This window comes from Sardina pilchardus, chromosome 10, assembly GCF_963854185.1.
Source record: "Sardina pilchardus chromosome 10, fSarPil1.1, whole genome shotgun sequence".
NCBI lineage: Eukaryota > Metazoa > Chordata > Actinopteri > Clupeiformes > Clupeidae > Sardina > Sardina pilchardus.
Window position 1 is genome coordinate 16,298,832 of NC_085003.1, and position 20,742 is coordinate 16,319,573.

General features: G+C 44.1%; 1 protein-coding gene across 8 annotated transcripts in view; it reads right to left on the reverse strand.

The window, feature by feature from the left end:
- LOC134093549 (transcription factor Sox-6-like) overlaps nucleotides 1–20,742 on the reverse strand; it is a 58,163-nt gene that overhangs the window by 3,298 nt on the left and 34,123 nt on the right. For 5 of the 8 annotated variants that reach the window (XM_062546644.1, XM_062546650.1, XM_062546652.1 and 2 more), the window contains 11 exons: nucleotides 18,708–18,880; nucleotides 17,887–17,955; nucleotides 16,249–16,344; nucleotides 14,274–14,394; nucleotides 13,132–13,211; nucleotides 10,489–10,644; nucleotides 8,219–8,393; nucleotides 7,283–7,461; nucleotides 3,100–3,205; nucleotides 2,133–2,309; nucleotides 365–581 (listed from right to left, as the gene is read on the reverse strand). In XM_062546644.1, coding sequence (XP_062402628.1) covers nucleotides 365–581; nucleotides 2,133–2,309; nucleotides 3,100–3,205; nucleotides 7,283–7,461; nucleotides 8,219–8,393; nucleotides 10,489–10,644; nucleotides 13,132–13,211; nucleotides 14,274–14,394; nucleotides 16,249–16,344; nucleotides 17,887–17,955; nucleotides 18,708–18,880 — 1,549 coding nt within the window. The remainder of the gene's footprint in view (nucleotides 1–364; nucleotides 582–2,132; nucleotides 2,310–3,099; nucleotides 3,206–7,282; nucleotides 7,462–8,218; nucleotides 8,394–10,488; nucleotides 10,645–13,131; nucleotides 13,212–14,273; nucleotides 14,395–16,248; nucleotides 16,345–17,886; nucleotides 17,956–18,707; nucleotides 18,881–20,742) is intronic. The other 3 variants (XM_062546645.1, XM_062546648.1, XM_062546647.1) reach the window with 3 other exon arrangements.

The window sequence follows — 20,742 nt, forward strand, 5'->3', positions numbered from 1 at the left end:
CATGCAATGTAACACTATCAATGTCCAACAATGCTTTAACAATACTTCTGACAGCTTAAATACATCAAATTGCTAAAATGTATTGTATTCATGATTCAGTTCAGTTTCAGGGAACTCAGGTTTAGACTGAAGATAACTAAATCAGTTCAAAACCACTTCGTAGAGAAAAACGTTAATGTCATATGTGCATCAATAACCCCACAAAGGAAATCTGAAGATAACAATTACGTGCGTGAGAATTACAAAAGCTTAAGATTTATTCTATTTGAATGCCTGTTAACTAAACTAAGGGGCTAGAAACAACTGAAAAAATGGAGTCAAGCGTTGCTAGCTGCTTTCAAGTGTGCTGTTACTTTCTTCTTACCCCATGTTGAAAAACTGCCTCATCTCCTGCCGTCTTGAGCGCATCATCTGCTTGTATTCGCTGATGCGCAGTTTCTTCCCATCGATAATGCAGGTCCGCTTGGGCCTGGGTTTGTACTTGTAATTGGGGTATTTCTCCAGGTGGATCTTGCTGAGTCGAGCCTGCTCCTCATAGTATGGCTGCTTCTCCTGATTGGACATCGATTTCCAGCGGGAACCTTCAGAAAAACAAGATAAGGATGGTCACCACGCATGCAGCGCTCATATTGTCCAGATGAATGTACAAATGCTATTAGCAGTGACAAATTGCAGCAGAAAAAGAGAGATCACTTTAAGTACAGGCTCTGATTGTCCACAAGTTAAAAAGTTCACAGAAATTCAACAAAAACAGGTTGTTTCTTTAGTCACCATGTCACTTTGTTCAGATGTTGTTGCGTGTATTACCTACAATTTCTGTAATGGCCAGTCTTTATCAATGCAATGTGTTCAATTCATATGTCTTCAATTTGTAACATCATCACAGATAGTTCCTTTCCGTTTTCCCAAATGACGTGGCTTGTATAAATCTACAAGATCGAATGTTTGTAATGATGCTACACCATACAGGCAGCACCGTGGATCTGCAGTAAGTAACAACCCCAGCGTGTCCAACACCCATCCCAGACCACGTAATCCCAGAGCTGAAGTGGCTGTCCATCCAGTGCACAGCACAGGGCCACACAGAGTCGGCAGAGGAGTCCAGAGCCTGGGGGCCGTGTTTACAGAGGTTTATCTCAAGTCCCTCTTCAGGAAGCAGGACATGATGAGGCCATTCCTCACTGCCTGACACACTAACCTCGTCTCCAGCTGTGTTATTGTAGTGGGCAGTAAGCACTCAAACATACACGGGACGAGTCAGACGCCCACAGCCTCAGTTTATCTCTTTCTTGTTAGGAGTGTTTTCTGTTGATCTCTTCTGTACCGGTGTTGCGGCCGCTTGTGCATTGTTCAAACAAGTGCACTGGACCCCGATACAGTCGGTTAGCTGTGCGCATTACTGAGCCCCGTTGTGCTCTCGCTGGCATAACAATCTCCAGCACGGTTACATTTCTCTGTTATTTTCCACCTCAGGACCCTGCCCTGCACACTCACAGGGTCTTTACACAGTGCTAAGTCTTTGCATCAGGTGAGACAGTGTGGGGCTTTAGCCAAGGCTGCCACCTAACTCTGTGTCATGAATGAGATCTCTGTTCCTGGAACCTATTAACTGAGAGCTTTTAAACGCTAAGCATCCATCACTTCTGCCACAGTGCTACACAGCAGTGGGTCTGGACATGAAGGCCGACTGGACGCCTCACGGCTGGAGACCCACATCACCGGCCACTTAAGACAGCGCAAACAGTGCCCCAGCTTTCATGTGTTTCACACCCACACCCTCAACACCATCTCCGCACACAAATCATACTCTGGCCTTGGAGCGGGAAGGCTACACACAGCCCCACACTGCTGCTATGCAGTCATAATGGATGTCCAGAACTATCACAAAGAGGAAATGGACAGAAATGTCCACGGTTTTATAAATAATTCTGGCGACAGAATGTTCTGAGTTTGATTCTCTCTGGCACAGCAGGTACTGTAGGTTTCTTCACTCAAAACACCTATGCATTGTATTTACATCAGTAGAACACAAGAGGGTGTCAGGAATATGCGTGCTCTCTTTTCACAGACCCAGCGGCTCATCCAGAGCCGGCGCTCGTGCATGTGTGCAGGGGAGAGTGCTGCTGTCTTACCCAGGATCTTGCTGATGTTGGAGTTGTGCATGTCAGGGAAGGCCTGCAGGATCTTGCGCCTCTCGTCCTTGGCCCAGACCATGAAAGCGTTCATGGGCCGCTTGATGTGGGGCTCATTGGTGTGCCTCCCGCGAGCCTCCCGGAACACCCGCGCCTCCACAGTGCCACCGCCCCCTGCTGGACAAAAAGGAACCTCAATTCAGCTACCTGGACAACAGTTGGCCTGAATAAAAAAAAAAATCCTGAGTAGAGGGCAATGCGACGTGACAGAAAACCAAAAACCATTGATCTTTTTCCATGTGTGAACCTGGATCTCTTTAATCGGTAATTTGTGTTATAATAAGGTGTACAAATGTTATCTCCAATGGTTTCATACTCTGTTTGTGCATGGTTATAGTAATTGAGAGAAGAGGACGGCTTATGAGTGGGGAGAGAGGGATGAGCACAGAGAGGAGGTGAAGTGCCACTGATGGAGCGAATCCTAAGGAGCCGCGGTGGGGGGGCGAGGGCTGGAGGACTCCTCAATGGAGAATAAACATCCAGTAGACAGTGCAGAGGCAGATACATATCTGTGTCTGAGCCCTCCTTGTTTATGGATACTATTTCAAACTAAGGCATGATGGATTCAGTGGGCCCCTGTAAACATGGGTGTTTATGGGAAGCAGGTGTTTGAGGTGGTGGGGAAGAATGTTAAGTCTGTTTTTCTTTGCTTGCTGATGTATTCTGTTTGGCACAATGTAAATTGTCTAAGATGAAGAGCAGGAGATTGTTTAAGCTATGTCGATTCAAAATGAGACAGCATGACAACAAATGGAAATATCTGAGGCAGGCTACTTAAAGCCAACTACTATAAAGTGTGCATCTTACAAAGTTAAGAGGGCAAAAAGTCAAACCGCTTTAGGGACTCAGACAACCCAAACAATTTAATGTCATGTAGAGGGATACTGTACAAAAAGGAAAGGCTCACCTTCCATATCCTCAGGTCTGGTAAGGTCAATGACCCTGTGACCCAGCTTCATATCCTCACCCAGTTTTCCAAGATGCTGCCCTAGGCTCTCAAAGTGTGTACGTGCCTGAAAGACAATGAGCACAAGGTCAACTACACACAACAGTCAGGGTGGAATCTGTTCTGGTTCAAGAATCATCTGTCATTCAAGGAATTCCCCCAAATATAATTGAGATTAACAGTATCTGTTTGCCGACGTTGTTAACTTGAAGCAGTTCAACAAAGCATGATTTCATTGTTTGTCTGAGATGCATCAGCGACCACAAGAAAAAGATAGCCCAAATGGCCGCACTGTGACTAAGAGTTATTTTTGTTGTGGAACTGGATGTGGATGATGTGCAGAGAAACTCTGAGGTTGTCTGGAGTTTTATCAGATGCGTCAATGAAATCTATTTACAGACACCACACTAACCGTTTGTCAAAAGTAACATAAAGTACATATTTCAGAAACAACAGCTTCCAGGAAACGGTTCACATTGGCTAAAAAAAAAAATAAATTACCTCCGACTCACAAACTTTCAATGAGTGAATTACAAATATCCAAAACTTTTTCTAACCGCTCAAGGGTTAAAACACTTTCATAGACAAGATGATTACAATGGAGAAAGAAAGGGAAAAAGAATAGCCAAAAGACCAGGAGAACAGCAGAACAGGAAACAAAAGACCAGGAGAACAGCAGAACAGGAGACAAAAGACCAGGAGAACAGCAGAACAGGAGACAAAAGACCAGAAGAACAGCAGAAAAGGAGACAAAAGACCAGAAGAACAGCAGAACAGAGGGGACAAAGGGGGAACCGAGCAGGAGAGAGGCTGTGGAGGACAATGAGCAGGCTCTTGTTAGAGTCTGAGGCTCTGCCTCCAGTACCAGCCACTGCCTCTGATTAGCTGAAGGCCTGATGCCTCAAACGAGTTCAGCATGTACTCCACCAAGCCACAACTAAAATTATAAACGGCACACTCCAGGCAGCAGTGGAAAAAAACAGGGCTCAACAAAAAAGGTCCACTCCCTCCTCTCTCTCTCTCTTCCTTTGCTTTCTTCCTTTCTTCTGCTCTCTTTCTCTCTCTCTCTCTCTCTCTCTCTCTCTCTCCCTCTCTCTCTCTATGATTTGGTGGCAAGAGGTATTTTGTTTGACAGGGCCATGGTTGCAGTGTGAAGTCATTGGCGTGGTAGCCGTTGGCAGGGCCCATGGAACCTGCAGACGTTTTTATGGAGGGCCCATGTCAGCGCCGCAGAGCAGGCTTTAATCAGCCTGACCACAGAGCAGGGCAGCGCGCGCCTCGGGGCCCTCCGCGCTCTCAGCAGTGGCCAGCCAGAGCCGGCCACTGGGGCGGCACACGCAACGCGCAGGAGAGCCCGAGGAGCCTCAGAAATACACAGACAGCACATGTGAGAAGGCTACTTTTTACCAGTGCCAAAGACATCACATTAAAGAGCACGGCTACCGTTGGGACTTCTAATAATGTCAAAATAAGCATTGAAGGTCCTTTGTTTCCAATGGTACTGGGGTGTATATTTTCATTTTTTATTATTTATAAAAATTGAAGGGTGTCACCAAATCCTGAGGTCCTACACTGTCGTCTTCAACAAGAGAGGTTCCATCAGAGACAACTTGGTCTAGTATACGTCAAGTCTACTGTATTGTGCACGCCACGGCACTTCAGTAGGGCATGAAATAATAAACATCATATGCTATAAAAGTCGATCAATAAAACAGCTTCACTGAGCGTGTGGACAGAGTGCTTGGTTCCATCTGCAGTATTCCGTTTCTAAAGCCCTGATGACGATCGGCTGCTCGAACACAGGGCTCCCTCTTACGCCTGACTCATCGGCTGCCATGGCTCATAAACACCAGAGTTAGCGCTGTCGTTAGCATCCACGCTCCAAAGCAGCGCTCCACCCTCGGTGAAGACAATGAGCAGGGCCTTTCCCTTACATACAGTAGATGAGCGAGGACAAACAAGAGCTGGCAAACAAAGACACTAAGAACTATCACACCTATGAACCCATCAAAGTTGATTTTTTACTGCTTTTTAGGTTTAGTACTCTAACATTTCCCATGAACCAAACAGACATTTCACATCCTTGATCTTCACATTGACTGACATAATCTGGCATTATAAAACCTGGCAGACGCATAAAGAAGATGACAACCTTTTCTGAGTGAAAATAAAGGGATCAAACATGACTGGGCTCGTAGCACTGTCACGTGTGCGGAGACATACGTATATGAGGGCAGATCTTTTAAAAGCTCGATCTGAATCACAACATACAGTAACATCACCAACAGGCCCCAGGCCAAGAGGCCACCAGAGCTCAAACACACGGAGGCACCGACCGAGGCTATTCCTGGGCCTCTCTGGCAGATGGCAACAGTGGGTGTTCTGAAATGGGCCGTCAGGGTAAAGTGATACCCCACAATACCGCGGGCTGGCTCAGAGAGTGCCGGCAGCATCTGTGCTTGGGGGATCTGACGACACAAGCAGGGCCAGGCGGCCACAGCGCGCCAGCATCCCCGCTGCAGCCAGAACACAGCCCAAGCTGGTAATTTACTAGACAGCAGCAGGAAAAGGAGCAGAAAATTGCTTCCAGGGGCCTCCGTCAAGCTCGGTGAAGGACCAATCTTGCTGTAACACACACAGAGACACACGCACTCACATGGGAGGGTTGCATCGTGGAAGAGGAAAACGGATGAGGTGTGGAAGAATGAAAGAAAATCAAAGAAATGTAAACTGAATCTCGACTTGATGAACGAAAAGCATTAGAAAGTGACGGTGCTATGTACAGTAAATGCCTTCAGCGGAAACAGACACCCTTACATACAAATTTACAGATGAGTAAGACTTGTGGTTTCCATTGCTCATCCCACTAGGATGAGGAATGGTTTATTATTAAAAATGCTTGTAACATTTCAAGAAGCAGTTTGACAAAAACATTCCAGCTATACGCTAAGCTTACTTGAAAAAAAAAAAGCTTTTCATTTTAATTTCCTCTCCAACAAAACGTAACTTTAACACTGCCATACTGTGAATGCCTAGTCTACTCATAAACACTTCAACAAGACTTCAGGAAAATGTTTAATTGTGTGTTTTCTTCTTTCCGAATGGGATTTGTTTGGAAATAAAAGGCTATTCAACCTCTGACTCTCTTTGTTGTACAGAAAGACCCTCTTACTTCAGAAAGCACAGTGTCCTTTTCACACCCTAGTTGTGAGGTAATACTTAACAACTAGCAATAAACTAAACAGTCTGTTATATTCAGCAAAGAACAATTATCCTGGGAAATGACTATTTTTATTGGAGACCTGGCACTGTAAACTAAATTAAGTCCATACTAGAGCTTGTATCATCATGAAAAGTTTATAACAATGTGGCTTCCGTCCCTAACGCTCCATCAAGCTCCTACCTCAACCTGACATTTGGAGGTTATTTATATGCTCTTGTATGCACACACTGACCTAGTTAGAGAGCCATTTAATGATATATATGTATATCTTGTTTCATATCCCAGCTGCCAATATCATTTAAATTTAAAATGACACATGGATCATTGATGGCATTTTTCATGCAAAGCTATCAATTCTCATCCCCACTAGTCTACAGCACAGTGTATGTACTGTATATGAGCAAAAGCACAGGTACTGAACTATTAGCTCATGTCACTGTACTGTAAATACGTCAGTCTTGCTTACAGAACCCATACTGTATGTCATTTAGTAGAATAAAAACAAATAGTATGATGCCTGTACTGTACTGTATACCCAGCAACAGTTGAACTAGGAATATGTAACCCTTTTTGGTTTCTGTCATAAAATATATATTTTTATTGTAATAATGGTTTCATTGTGCAGAAAATATTTTCATTTTAATATGCATGAAATATAAAATGCAATAAAACGTCATAAAATCAATTGCATTTCAATGATGTTTAGAGAGCACACTTCCCTTTGATAATAACATGTTCATAATTGTTTAAGCAGATCTCAAAAGAAGAGTTAATTAAAAACACTGACACAGACTTTATCATCCCCATCCAGACCCTCTTGCATCTAGAACTAGTATGAAGTTCCACTATTTTTGAGATGTTACGAAGAGACCGGGCAGCAGGCCACATGTCTCGGTGTGTGTTCTAGAGTGTGTGTGTTACCTGGCTGCCATTATGGAGGTTCATGCCGCTGAGGCTGGAGAGCTTGGCGTCCAGGCTGTGCTGCTGCTGGAGCTGCTCCCTCTGCATCCTCTCCCTCATCTTCCTCGCCTCCTGGATGGCCTTCATCACCGCGTCCTGGTCCCCGAACAGCGCTGTCGAGTTCAGACTGGACAGGATGTCTGATCCAACCCCGTCAAACAAATAAGGTTGAGTGAACACTTCACGTTGTGGCCTGCCCTAGAACTACCCATTAGCCTGTTTTTGCTTGTTCCAAGATTTAAAGAGTACTGGTGTATATACTGGTCTAGTATACTGGTGCAGTATCAATGAGTGTTTGATGGGACCGTCTGATGGATAACACACGTTACAAAAGTGTGCTAAGAACCAGCTTTACCAGTGCTTGAAAACTAGGACGTGATGCTACATGTGCGATTAAAGACACACACACCCAGACTGCAAGCTTGCTGCAGTTGCCTGGCTTATCCAATTAGCAGATAAAAGCAATAGACTGCAAGCTTGGGTGGTCATAAAAACACACAAAATAAAAAGAGAAAAAAAACAACAGAATGAAACATAACGAGAAACTCTGAGCGGGGAAGGCGAGAGGAAAACCACAAAGCCCCGTGAAAATGCCTTCCACCTAATGAGAGGGTTCAGAATGGCCTTAATAACAGATAGCAGGCAACGAGTCAAAAAGAAGTGGAGACAAACAATGACACACGGAAGCTCGTAAAAAGTAAATAACATTCTCTCATCACAACTACTCTTATTCATGGGGCTTTCATTGGCTTAAACACAGGCCTTTAACTTCATATTACCTTTAAGTGCAGCCATACACGCTATAATGTCTGCATGTGTAGTCAGGAAGACTGTGTTTTTTTAAACCGAGTTTCAATTAAATGGGTTTTATCATTTCACACACTTTTGTGTACTTACCGAGTGAGGATGCACGGCTCATGTTGGGGATTGGGCTGGGGATGCCACCTTTGCCCAGGCTGTTTGGACTTGTTTTATTGCCGGGGTAGAGGCTGTGGGAGGGGGAGGTGGGCGAGCGCATGGCCTCCATGCTCTTGGGACGAGCGGAGAGGTTCAGAGGCTGAGTGCCCTCGTCCTGCAACACACACACACACACACACACACACACACACACACACAGATGGAGAAAAGACTTGCATCAGTTGAGTTTACAGTGTGCTGACCCAGGGTCAGTCTCTACGGAGGTTCCTACAGGCAGAGGCTGAACAAATGCACTGGAGATCAGCTCTGAGAGCAGCAGAGACATTAATACATGAATGGGGTGATCACACTTCATGCAGGTTTCTTTCATTGCGACTGAAAATGGGAGCTGCCTGCTGTAAACATGTGTAATTGCGTGCTGGGAGTCCAGATCGGCACAACAGACACTTTTCAGATCATTTTCAGTCACTCAAAGCAGCCCCTTACTCCAATGAAGTTGCCATTCTTCCAACGGAAGTCAAATTCACTTGTAAAACATACATTTGTGAGTTCCAATATTCTACTTTATTTAATGCCACTTTAATTTGAAAGTCAAAATTGAGACATGGAAATGTAAAACTGCAACATAATGAGGAATTTGTGATATGTGATATCTAAAATGAGTTGTGAGATGCTATGTTAAAAAAATATCGACAGTCGAGTTCACTGTTTTCTAATGTGAGATTCTGAGTTACCTTCTGCTACGATGTCCAAGATGTGTTTTCGGTCTTTGAACAAAAAAGTCTTTAGATCAGTGTCTATGGTAATTACCGTTTGTCATTCAATAAAAACTCAAAAGTGGACATCTAAGACCTCGACTCTCTCATTATCCCTGGGAGTTCTGTTTGAGGCAGCCAATGGTGCATCCCTGCACTTAATCAGCGGTTCATGACCATATCACATTACCTCCAGGGCTTTATTAGAGAGGAATCCCAGGAACATGGAAGTGGTAGCTGGAAGATGATCATCCATTTTCAAAACAGCTCCTCAACCTGGCCTGTGCTGAGTCCTGACTGGAGCCTGTTGTTTGAGTATGTGCAGTGGTTTGGGGCAGGGGTGGGGAGGCTAACTAGCATGGATCTAATTTGGTTGGAGCCAGGAGGCCCCGAGGAGACAGCCTGATGTGAGGGAGACGTGGGTGAGAGCATGGGGCTCGGAGCCAGGAGAGAGAGAGACAGAGAGAGAGAGAGAGAAAGATAGAGAGAGAAAGAGCAAGAGAAAGAGAGAGAGGGAGGGCGGAGGGGTGGGAGGGTCCCTCAGCAACTACTGTTTAATGACATGACTTATGTCCCTGCTCTATTGCGATTCTCACTTAAAAGATTCCAAATGGACACATGGCTCTGATTAGAGTAGGGGATGCAGCCTGGGTGATGCAGGCCCCCGGGTCAAGCTCTTCCACAGCACATTGGAGCGGGAATGTCACTGGATCGCGCTTGTCTCACTGACGATGGAAAGAGGCATGAAGGAAACCTCAATTTTTTATGAGTCCGTTTTCATTACAGTGTGTGTATCTTGCTGTCAGATGGATAGGACGAGGCAAGCAGAACAGAAAAAGGGAAACAGAGACTGACTGACTGACTGGTTTTAAAATGTTGGCTTAAAAATCAGGACGGCCAGACTGAGAAGTTCAAGGCATATTTTAGATCAATTTGCAACTAGACCATAAATAATCTGATCCGATCGTATGATTAAGAGGGTTTAGCATGACTAAGATTAGACTCCTATTCAAATGATTGAGGAGACATCCATAACGTTCAATAGGAATGTCACATCTACATTAAACGTGCATTGGGTGACTCCTTGTTTACATCTGCACTTAACAATGTAGCTCTTCTTATTAATGTAAATCTTCTACATACAACTCCAGGCTAAAAAGGACATTATTTTTTACTACAGGAGAAGTAAGCAGGAGACAAAGTGTCAATCTTGCCATTTCCAACAATGTGATTGGCTGCATACTGTACATAACAGAACAGTAGACTATACTTCCAGTTCACAACTCCACCATGTTTTTAATGTTATGAATCACCCTCAAGCTACATTAATTTTAGCTGTAAGTGATTTGTCTCCTCTTATATAACATCTCTGCCTATACTCATGAGCTATTACACTCTTTGCCAAAGTGAAAGTGTGACTTTTGACTTGCTGAGAGTATGGGTATGTAGAGGAGAGAGCTGCAGAGAAACAGAGAGAAAGGGATGTGCTGGTACCTTCATGTGTGTTTGAGGACTGGAGGTCCTCTTCTCACTCTTGAGCCCGGTGGGGGAGAGAGATCCTGAGGTGTTGGCTACTGTGGGCTGAGGGAGAGTGGACATCTTGGCTCCAGGAGAGATCTGCATGCTGGCCAACTGGGCGGCATACAACTGCTGCAAAGGTGACACAAGAAAACAGAGGAGAAGTTCATTCACTCCACTGCATTTCTCTTTGCTCATTTCTCCTTTTCAACTCTTTTCTTAGTGACTATTTCTGACAGTTTTTTTCACTTCAGTCAGGAGGGGGAAGTAAGGGGGGGGGGCTCCTGGAGAGCCCGTTGCGGCTCTTGAAATACGTATCAAGAGCACAGTGGAGAGACCACAGAGACGTGGCAGGGGGACAACACCATGTCTGCGCTTTCTGATCCTCCCGTCTGCTGCGCCCGCCAGCCGTCCATCTTACCCCTCCATCCCTCCCTCCCTCCCTCCCTCCCTCCATCCCTCCCTCCGTCCCCAGCAGCAGCAGCAGCAGCAGCAGCAGCAGCACAGCCGCCCGGCCTGCCGGCCCCACAGAGACCACAGAGAGATCCGCTTTCTTTAATCGGCGAAACTGGCCAGGTCTACTGAGACACACAGAGGCCCACCACAGCGCTGCCAAAGCACCGTCATGTTGTCAGGAGACAGAGAATGAAGTGTGTGTGTGTGTGTGTGTGTGTGTGTGTGTGTGTGTGTGTGTGTGTGTGTGTGTGTGTGTGTGTGTGCGTGTGTGTGTGTGCGTGTGTGTGAAAGAGACAGAGGAAGAATCCATTCAACTTTAGCACATCGCCAAAAAGAGCCAATTGATCTATTGATAAAGGCCGTGGAGGCTCACAGCAGCCCCAATACTGGTCAGCCTAGATGGTGAAGTTTTAAGAGTCTACTGGGACCTCCAGTGAGATATTTGCTGTCCCACAGTCTGATGAGTGCTTTTGACATGAAGGATTTAAGGAAGAAGCATTTTAGGCTTAACAGCCAGAAATGGGAATCTGTCAGTTCACACAGTCACACCCTCTTTCAGAACCAACCCCCATCCTCAACGCTACCACCTACATAGCAAATTGTGTAAGGAAGGGAGTGTATGCTGCTAGAATCTTTTTGTCTGTAAAGCCACTGCTGTTCTGAGAACAAATCCTACATCATAATGAGACACTGCATGCAACAATACAATAGCTAATCTAGTAGCTATTGATTTATTCTTCTTATAAGCCAGCAAACATATAAACTCAATACAATTTTGTTTTTTCTCTTTCCTCCTTCTCTTTCTCTGTCTTTCTTTGTCTCCAACTTTATGAAGCTCTGATATAACCCTATTCAAGATGGAACAGATGTTATCAGAGTAAAGTGTTTATGTGTATGTGCTGCAGTTTTTCTATTTATATTAGTGTGTCTATGGACGGAATGTTCTTGGACAAACAGCCTTAAGTCTGCTCTTTTTGGGCATCTGAAGTCTTTCACCTCCTTCATGAGCCAGCACTTAGGATATGTGTATGGGACACTGGGCTGCTTTAAAGGCTCCTATGAACACACAGCATCTATTGACGAGAAAACACACCAACTAATACACAAGATATGTGCTATTTCATATTGTGGACTTCATGTCCTCTAACTCTCTCTCTCTCTCTCTCTCTCTCTCTCTCTCTCTCTCTCTCTATCTATCTATCTATCTCTCATACAAACTGAATCTCTTGGTATCTCTCACAAACAAACTAATACTGACACACAAACCCAATGGACCTCTTTAATAAATCAGTGGTTGTAATGATGAATTTGACACACTAGGGGTGTGGTGAGACTCTTGATGGATTTACAGCATTGTCCTTTGTTTCACACCCAGTGCGCATTCAGGAGTGAGCCCTGAATGCGTTCCTGACAAGGGGCTTGGCTGATCATGCCTCTACTACAAGACCTGACAGGTGAAACTGGGTTAAACCAGAATATAATTAGGCAAAAAAGACACTTAACTCACTTAACCATTCAAGCAAGGAACTGCAGCCTATTCCTCTTATAGCTTACTGTGAGCTAACCTTCCTAACTTTCATTTTGCAAGCATATGAACATGAACAATGTGTAAATCTTGTAATAATAAAATAACACTAAACTCACTTCAGAGTCAGGCAAGGCAAGACAAATTGTAAACATATCGTTCCACATTATACCGCATCTATCTTGGTAATGTTCTCAATTAGGTAAGTTTACATTTTTGTAGTAACCACCAAACAATGTAATCTCCTCCTCCACAGCGGTGTGTCTCTGCCAGTCAACAGAGGATTAGATTCAAGAGTGATGGATTTACTGAATAGCAGAGCTAGCAACAAAAGCACACTGTGAAAAGCTTCCGCTGTGAAGCACAATTTGACCTGAAGTACTGTAGCACGTTCACAATCATATCCAAATTACTTTTTAATACATCTTATCTACACGCCATTTCAACTAGGAGATTCAAAAGTCATTCATCATAATGTTGACAAAAAAGAAAATGTCTGTGTCAACTATAAAACAACGCAGGACCAGCTACATCTTATTCCCTGCTCCTTGTTAGCATTTGACAGGCTTGCTGATTGTCCTTGTTAGCGTTAGCTGTGAGGCGTGCGGAGTGCGTTGTAGTGCATGAGGGGTGCATACCTGCAGCTGTAATGGGCTCAGGCCTGACGCAGCAGCAGCTGCCATGGTGGATGGAATGAACTGCATGGGGTAGTTATCACCTGTCAGGAGAGAGAGAGAGGGCCACAGAATGAAGTGCTGTGCAGGCAACAATCCATCCCCTCATAATTCCCATCAGCCTATTCTTGTACAGCGCAAACCTGTCTCTGTCAGTCAGTCATGTTAGTGGCACATGTTGTGCAGAGAAGAGGGAGAAATTGTGACATTTGTAGTTGTCTTGAAATAGAGGAATCCATACTTCTAGCATGTGGAAGTCCTTATTTTAAAAGCATAATGCAATATTTAAAATTAGTAAGTAGTAAGTGGTCTGAGCGGAAAGATATCTTAGTATTCTCTTAGGCTTTGTAATCAGAGATTTCAGTATGAGAGAGTAGAATCAACAAATTCAGAACTCGCTCTCTATGCTTTTCGCATATAGGCTCACACATATACATATACAATCATCCTTCCTTGTAAAAAAACATTTGTTGTAAAAAGTCTTAGCATACCCGGGAGTAAACCTCATCATTAGCACATTGTCTCTGAGGCATCTCCTATTGGGCCTGTGTCTCTGAGGGCAGGAATGCACAGAGGAATGGAATGCAACATGGAGGAAGAGCAGGTGGTGCTTGAGCTTTCACTCTGACAGAGGCATTGCCTCAGCAAGCAGTGCTGTAGGCTCACAAGTCCCACGCCAAAGCTTATGCCATAGGCTAATGCAGTTTCTAAAATGGATAGTTCTGGTCTTCTGACTATGATTGGCTGAATCGCTTTCAAAGTCATTGTTAAACACTCCCGATGGCCTATATGACTGCCACAATAATACAGAATGCTCTATATTACTGCCACAAATTGATACATTTGCTGCGTCTCTGCACTGCGACTCTGTATTGCTTGGCAACCATGCCACTAAAATAAATATCTTTATTCATTATCTATGAATCATCATTATTTATTTTTTTTAAAAAATCATTATACTTTGTTTTTGCCGTGTCCTTAAGGTCTTACGTGAACCTACGGCCTCTTGGCGCTTAGATATTCTACTCCAGGAGATGTTTACACTGAAGGATTGGCTCCAAAAACACTGAAGGCACAAAGAGGAGCAAAGGAGCGGTGAGTGGTACCTGGCTTGTAGGACAGCCCTGGGGGGAAGAGGAAGCTCTGCTGGGCAGCTGCGGCCGCAGCCAGGGAACGCTGGTCGTGGGGGAAGAGGGGGATCATCAGAGGAGGCATGTGACCCTGGACCTGTGGTCAAACAGATAGACACGCAACAGGGTAAAAACATGACCTTTCACAAATGACACTGTCAAATATTCATCTGGCTTACTTTAAAAGGCAACACACTGTCCCTTACGATTTCTATTGTACTGTATATAGCATCAGCAACTCAGTGGCTGGCCATTCAAAGCATCAGAATTATTTGTAGCCATATCATACTGTATGTCTTATCCACCATTAGAAACTACAGTAGCCAAATGTGGAAAAGGTGTCTGAGTTGGGTTTGATGCCCCTAATTAGCCTAAGCTTAACGTTACAATATTAAATTGATAGCAAAGATGTGAAATAATGCGGAGAGCGGCAGATATGAAGTTGTTAGACAATAATGAGATGAAATGAGCTGTGGGTAACACAAGCAAAAAAACTGCAAGCTCTTGGGGAACAGTGGGTAGACCACGGAGCCTCAGAAATAGCTATTTAAATGGTTCAAATCTAAAGCTATCAGGTTCGTATTGAATGCTTATCAAAGGCTGGGCCCTCTGGGGATTTCCCTCTTTGTGTACACAGTACTGCTAATTGGTGTACACAATTTCAGTCTCTCTACAATCCACAATTTACCAGCTCCTCAGAGGATCTGCTGTGGGGATGTGAGCACTATAACTAGAAGATTGTGAGAAACACAACTACAGTTAAAAAATATAAAAGACTTCAAAGCAGATCATGACCAAATCAAGACAGGCAGGATTCATGTTCTCCAGGCGATATTGTAGAAATCTTCAAACTGACTGAAAACCTTGAAAAAGAGGTGTCATGTCTGTGTATTAAAGAAGTTGAGCTGTGGAGAAAGTCTCAGAAACTAAACTTAGTTCCTGATTCAGACAAAAAGAAGAGTTCCACTGGCATGTTACCACGGTAGCCAGACTGACGGAATGAACAGAGGAAAAGGAGCAGCATCACAGCACCGTGTGGAAAAATGGAGGAAAAGTACAAACGACTCCATTCATTGTTGCTCCTCTGGGGAACACTGGAGCTGTGTGAGTGTGTGTGTGTGTGTGTGTGTGTGTGTGTGTGTGTGTGTGTGTGTGTGTGTGTGTGTGTGTGTGTGTGTGTGTGTGTGTGTTGCACAGGGGCTCCTCTTCTAGTGCGCAGAGGGATGAATAGGCCTGGGCCTTTCCAGCCCTAAGAAAACATGGGCCTCCTCTTAAACTACCACACACACACACACACACACACACCGTGGAGCTGCCCCCTCCCTTATATTTGTATGACTGCGTGTTTGGATTATGTGTGCTATATGTGTGTCATTACATTAAAGGGAATGAACTGTGTGTGTGTGTGTGTGTGTGTGTGTGTATGTCTTGAGGGTAACCATATACTGTACCATGCTTTACAGCAGGATTCAATTCCAAATTTCAGAGCACAAGACAATGATGTACAAGTAAGTGCTAGAGTGGAACTCATTTGTCATTTTGATGAGGTATATGAAATGCTCTTATTTATTTCCCATGTACTGCAGTGCAGTTCTTAGCTGGCTATACAGTAATGAGTAAATAAAACTATACACATCTCCAATGCCACAACCTCTTCCATGGTGTCTATGACTCCACGGGCTTCATTCTACCCTGCATATGGACTCATGAAGTCAAGGAGCAGAGAGAGTGTTGACTCTCCAGTTCATTGAATCAACATGGCACACGACTGCTGCAGCTCAAGACAAAACACATGAAACAGTGAGTGTTGCTAGAGTCAGGCCGCCACCAGAAGGCCTAGAGCCTGTAGCAACACCAATAGGCAGTGCTGGAAAACAAACAACCTTTGAACAAGGCTACATTCTATACTGTGTGCTTCACAGCGCTGGCCACAGAGTAACAATTGCAATACCCCTAATGCAAGGATGTGGGGAGGCAGGGAGAGAGAGGAGACCACAGACGTGCGTCGAGCCTCAGGCATGGCTCCAGTGATGTGGTGTCTGCTAGGCTGGGGGAGAAGGTGCACATATGAAAAGCATTAAGCTGTTGTTAAAACAAAGACACCAGCCTGTCAGCCACTGAGGAGCACAGAGGGAAACCAGGGCCTCAGGCAAACCTTATTTCCCTCAGTGTGTGTGTGTGTGTGCAAGAGAGATATAAACAGATATGGAACTTTAAAAATGCAGCGTCAGAATCATAACGTGGATTTCTTGTAAACCAGGATGAATAACTTTAACACCACAAAGATGAGCACCAGGGGGGAAATATGAAAGTGCTAGTGCCCATTTTCTTGGAGTTGGGGAAGATTCTTGGGGAAGATTAACTGATATGGTTTCCCAATAATGGAAACTGATTTGAATGTTAAAGATGCAAGTGCATCAGCACGCCACGCAGACCCCTGGACTGGTTTAAATGTACTTTTAAAGTATATATTTTGAGTATATTTAAATGTACTTTAAAGTATACAGCCCAGATCCTCAGGAAAACGTTACAGCTTTGAGGGTGTATGACGAGCAAGATAAATGATTCAGAGTGTCCATGGACTTTTTTGTGTGCCTTGATATGTATTAATGGGAGTAAGGAGGTGCATAGTTAAGGAGATGATATATGGGGCAACTTTTTGAGCAATGTTGCTGGCAACTACACAACAGGTTCCATGTGTTCGGATTGGATGATTATGAAAATTCAAGAACAGAAAACATATTGTCCAATATCAAAGGGAATGTGCCATAACAACAATACTATGGAACATTGCCCAGCAAAGTTGCACAAAAAGTCGTCTTGTGTATCATCTGCTTTAAGGATGCGGTACACCACTCCGAGCACATTTGTGTGTGTTGAAGACGTGCATCATTGGCGCATGGTCACAATTGTTGGGAGGACGCATGACACCCCCTGCATGCCGCGTTGATGACACAGTTGTGGTCACCTGCATGGGACACAGTCGGAGAACTGCAGCAGGACTACTAGACTACACATCCCATGAGGCAGGGCTCCTGCCACTGGTCATTCTGAATACATGTCCTATTGCAGCACTACATGCTGGTCAGTCTAGTGACAATACATGTTGTAAAGTTCTCCTGCAGTCTTCTGCCTCTACCTCCTCTTTTGTCTGCATGTGCTTCCCAAGTTAGCCTACTCTTCCTTCTAAATATAGCATGTGCATGTGCATGGAGGAGACGTCCCAACCCATTTCACCCATCAGGGAGAGATGTTTGCGTGTAGATGTTATCATATTTGTATGTTGGATGGTTGTCAAAGAACACAACATAATCTACCAAGTAATGAGCTGGTAATATGAATCTATGATGGCCCCATACCAAGACCAGAAATACTGCACTGCAGGAAAAAACACTACTGTAACTCCTTGACACCGCACTTATGTTGCTTTTGATGTTGATTGTATGATGCTTCAGGTATTTGAACCATACACACCAAGAAAATGAGCTACAGAGAAAGCAAATTCACTTGCTGAAGTCCACAGAGCTACAGTCAGCGCCATTGGAATTACTTGCTTTAAAAATGTGGGGAGTGAGATCAGCCAGTATACCTGAATCTGCTGTTGCAAGACGTTGATCTTGTGCTGCTGTTGCAGGAGCTGTTGCTGTTGTCTTGTAATCTGACAAAGAAGCAGAGGACAAAGAATATAAGCTCTCGACCAAGTGTTGAGGAAATCAAGCTTTGACCAAAAATTGCGGGGGAAAAAACTGATCAAAACTGTAACAAAACCTATGACCACAATGTTCTAGTGCAAGTGGCAGTTACCATGAGAAAGCAGACAAGGTAGAGTTGAAAGAATAAAACAACACATGTTGAAACAGGGTCAAAGGCAGTTTATGAAGTGAAAAATGACAGTAAATATTCAAAATGCCTCGTATATCCAGTGAAAGAGCTGACATGTTTACAAGAGAGCTGATTGGCAGCATAATGCCACAGGGCGGGACTTGGGAGCCTGTAGAGAGGCTGTCACACCCTCAAGCCTAGCCTTCATTACCATCAATGCATGAGGACTTCAGGACTTCTTTTCAGATCTGTCATTTTAATGTTTCACCACAGAGACGTGCTCACTCCCTGATTCCTCCTGTGTGCAAACGTGCTGTGATTGTTTTGGTTTGGCCCTTCCCTGACTGACAGCAACAACACACATATGTATGCATCACCAGATGCCTTGCGCCCTGCAGTTGTCATGCTTATGCAGTAGTCCGTGGCCCTCCCACTCTACTTGGTTCAGAGTGCATCAGCACACCGAGGCTGTAGTCAGACTATCCTGGTACTCTCCCTCTCCCTCTATATGCGGTCTAGACTAAAGAGTGGATGTCTGGCCTCCTGCTTCGGAGGTGGAGACAGTAGGCGGTGTGAGCTGAGCTTCACCTGCTCCTGCTGTTGGCGAGCCAGCTCCATCTGCTGCCGCTGCTTCTCCATTTGCGAGGCAGCCATCTTCTTTTGCTCATCATGGGCGGCCAGGAGCTGCTCCCGCAGACTGATGAGCTGAGTGATCATGGTGGAGAGCTGCTGCTCCTTCTCCTCCAGACTCTCTGGAGTACCTACCACAGAGACAGAGAGAGAGAGGGAGAGAGAGAGACAGACAGAGAGAGAGAGAGGGAGTCGGAGAGAGAGGGAGTCGGACAGAGTGAAGGAAGAAATAGAACAGTTTTTCTTAATCGCAGTGCACAGTTAGGCAGCGGAGGCAGTGACCATGTATTTGGACATTTTTGGTAAACCTTTTGGTAAACTGCCATGGAGGTATTTGCTTTGTTTTTGTGTAATTACCACAAACTATATCATCATTTTAGCGCTACATTTTGCAATCTCACCATTAATTCCACATGATCCACAACAATTTGCTGTTTTGCTGACAAGATATTACATCAAATCGACGACCGTTATGGAAACTATTAAGTAATTTGTCATGAATTGCTATCAGAATTTGATCCAATTATAACCATGATACTACCCACTTATTACTGGTCTGTAAAGTGCTACAATCCCAACATTCTTCAGATAGCAATGGTAAAAACCAGCAGTTGGTCATTGGGTTTGACCAATAGTTGCACACTGTCTTTGTAGGCTACAGTTGAGGTAACCTAATTTTGACAATATGCAACAAGAAACTGATTATCATGTATTTAGTTAGATTAGTTTTACAAGGTTTTGTAAATTGACAGTGCAGATGTTACCAAAAATAAAGAAGGCGTTTTAAATGAATATAGTTCATTAAAGTAAATATTGCATGCACACACATGTGGTAGTCATCAGTGCATCAGTGCATCCCTGAGTGGGCCATGTGCTGGTAATCAACAGACTCAATGGTAATCCCAGAGTAGCACTGTGAATATAACTAGTGTTACTGGTACAATCCTTCACCAGATTTTTTGGTTTCAATGGTTTAGGAAAAATTCCTTTTACTGACCTCATTTCAATTAAATGCTATCAATTTATCATCACAGACAACATTATTTTTGAACTAGCATAGGTATACCAAAACAGTATAAACCAAAAATGATCAGTATTATCACATTTTCATCAACCAACAGGCACTGTCTACTGAGCCGTTTCTGTCAGCAGAGGACACACTATGATTTCACAGTCCCTGATGGTCCAGTGGAGTTCTACAGGATTCAGGGGGACTGGTGGAATACGCTGCGATACATCCCTCGTCCTATTCTTTTGAAAGCTCTGAGACCAGCAATGCCACAGTGGAATGCAACTCAGCCCTCTTTTTATTCCCCCTCCAACAACCAACATCTCCCCCTTCAGGTCATCAAAACTGAGAGCAGAACTGACCAATGCCCATTCAGAAACATGCTGCTATTGTCACTTACACACCCTATGAGTTTATTGTAATGACCTGATTCAACAGTGATGTGAATTGACATCACAAATGGCATCCCTCCATACCTGACAACAAAGGAGCCCTAACCTGGGATTAGTTAACCTTGGAACAATGCGCTTTCTGTCTCTCAAGCTGGAATTTGGAAGCCAAGCTTGGGGTCTAATTGCCTGTAATTGGGTTCTGGCTTTTGAGCTTTACATTTGATCTAATTAAAACGGATAACCAAGATCAGGACCTCTGGGTCTTTATGGATAAACCTTTATTTACTCACAAAACTAGCAGTTGTATTTGGTCATTCACAGCAGAAAGTGAAATCTGAATGAAAGAACATCACTGCTCTACAGAAATATACATGTAGTTTTTAAAGTGACACAAATCGAAGAGGCCAAATGTTTGGCAAATATGCATACCAGAAAAGTAAAGGGCCTAATCCATATGACTTGCAATTATCAAAGAGTGCTTAGAGGGTGTTAGTTTGAGAAATGAGATTATTATAAGACAGATTTCAATTGCCGTATTTGAGATAAAATATTACTATGCTGTGTTTAACAGGCACACATTTCAGTCTGTGTC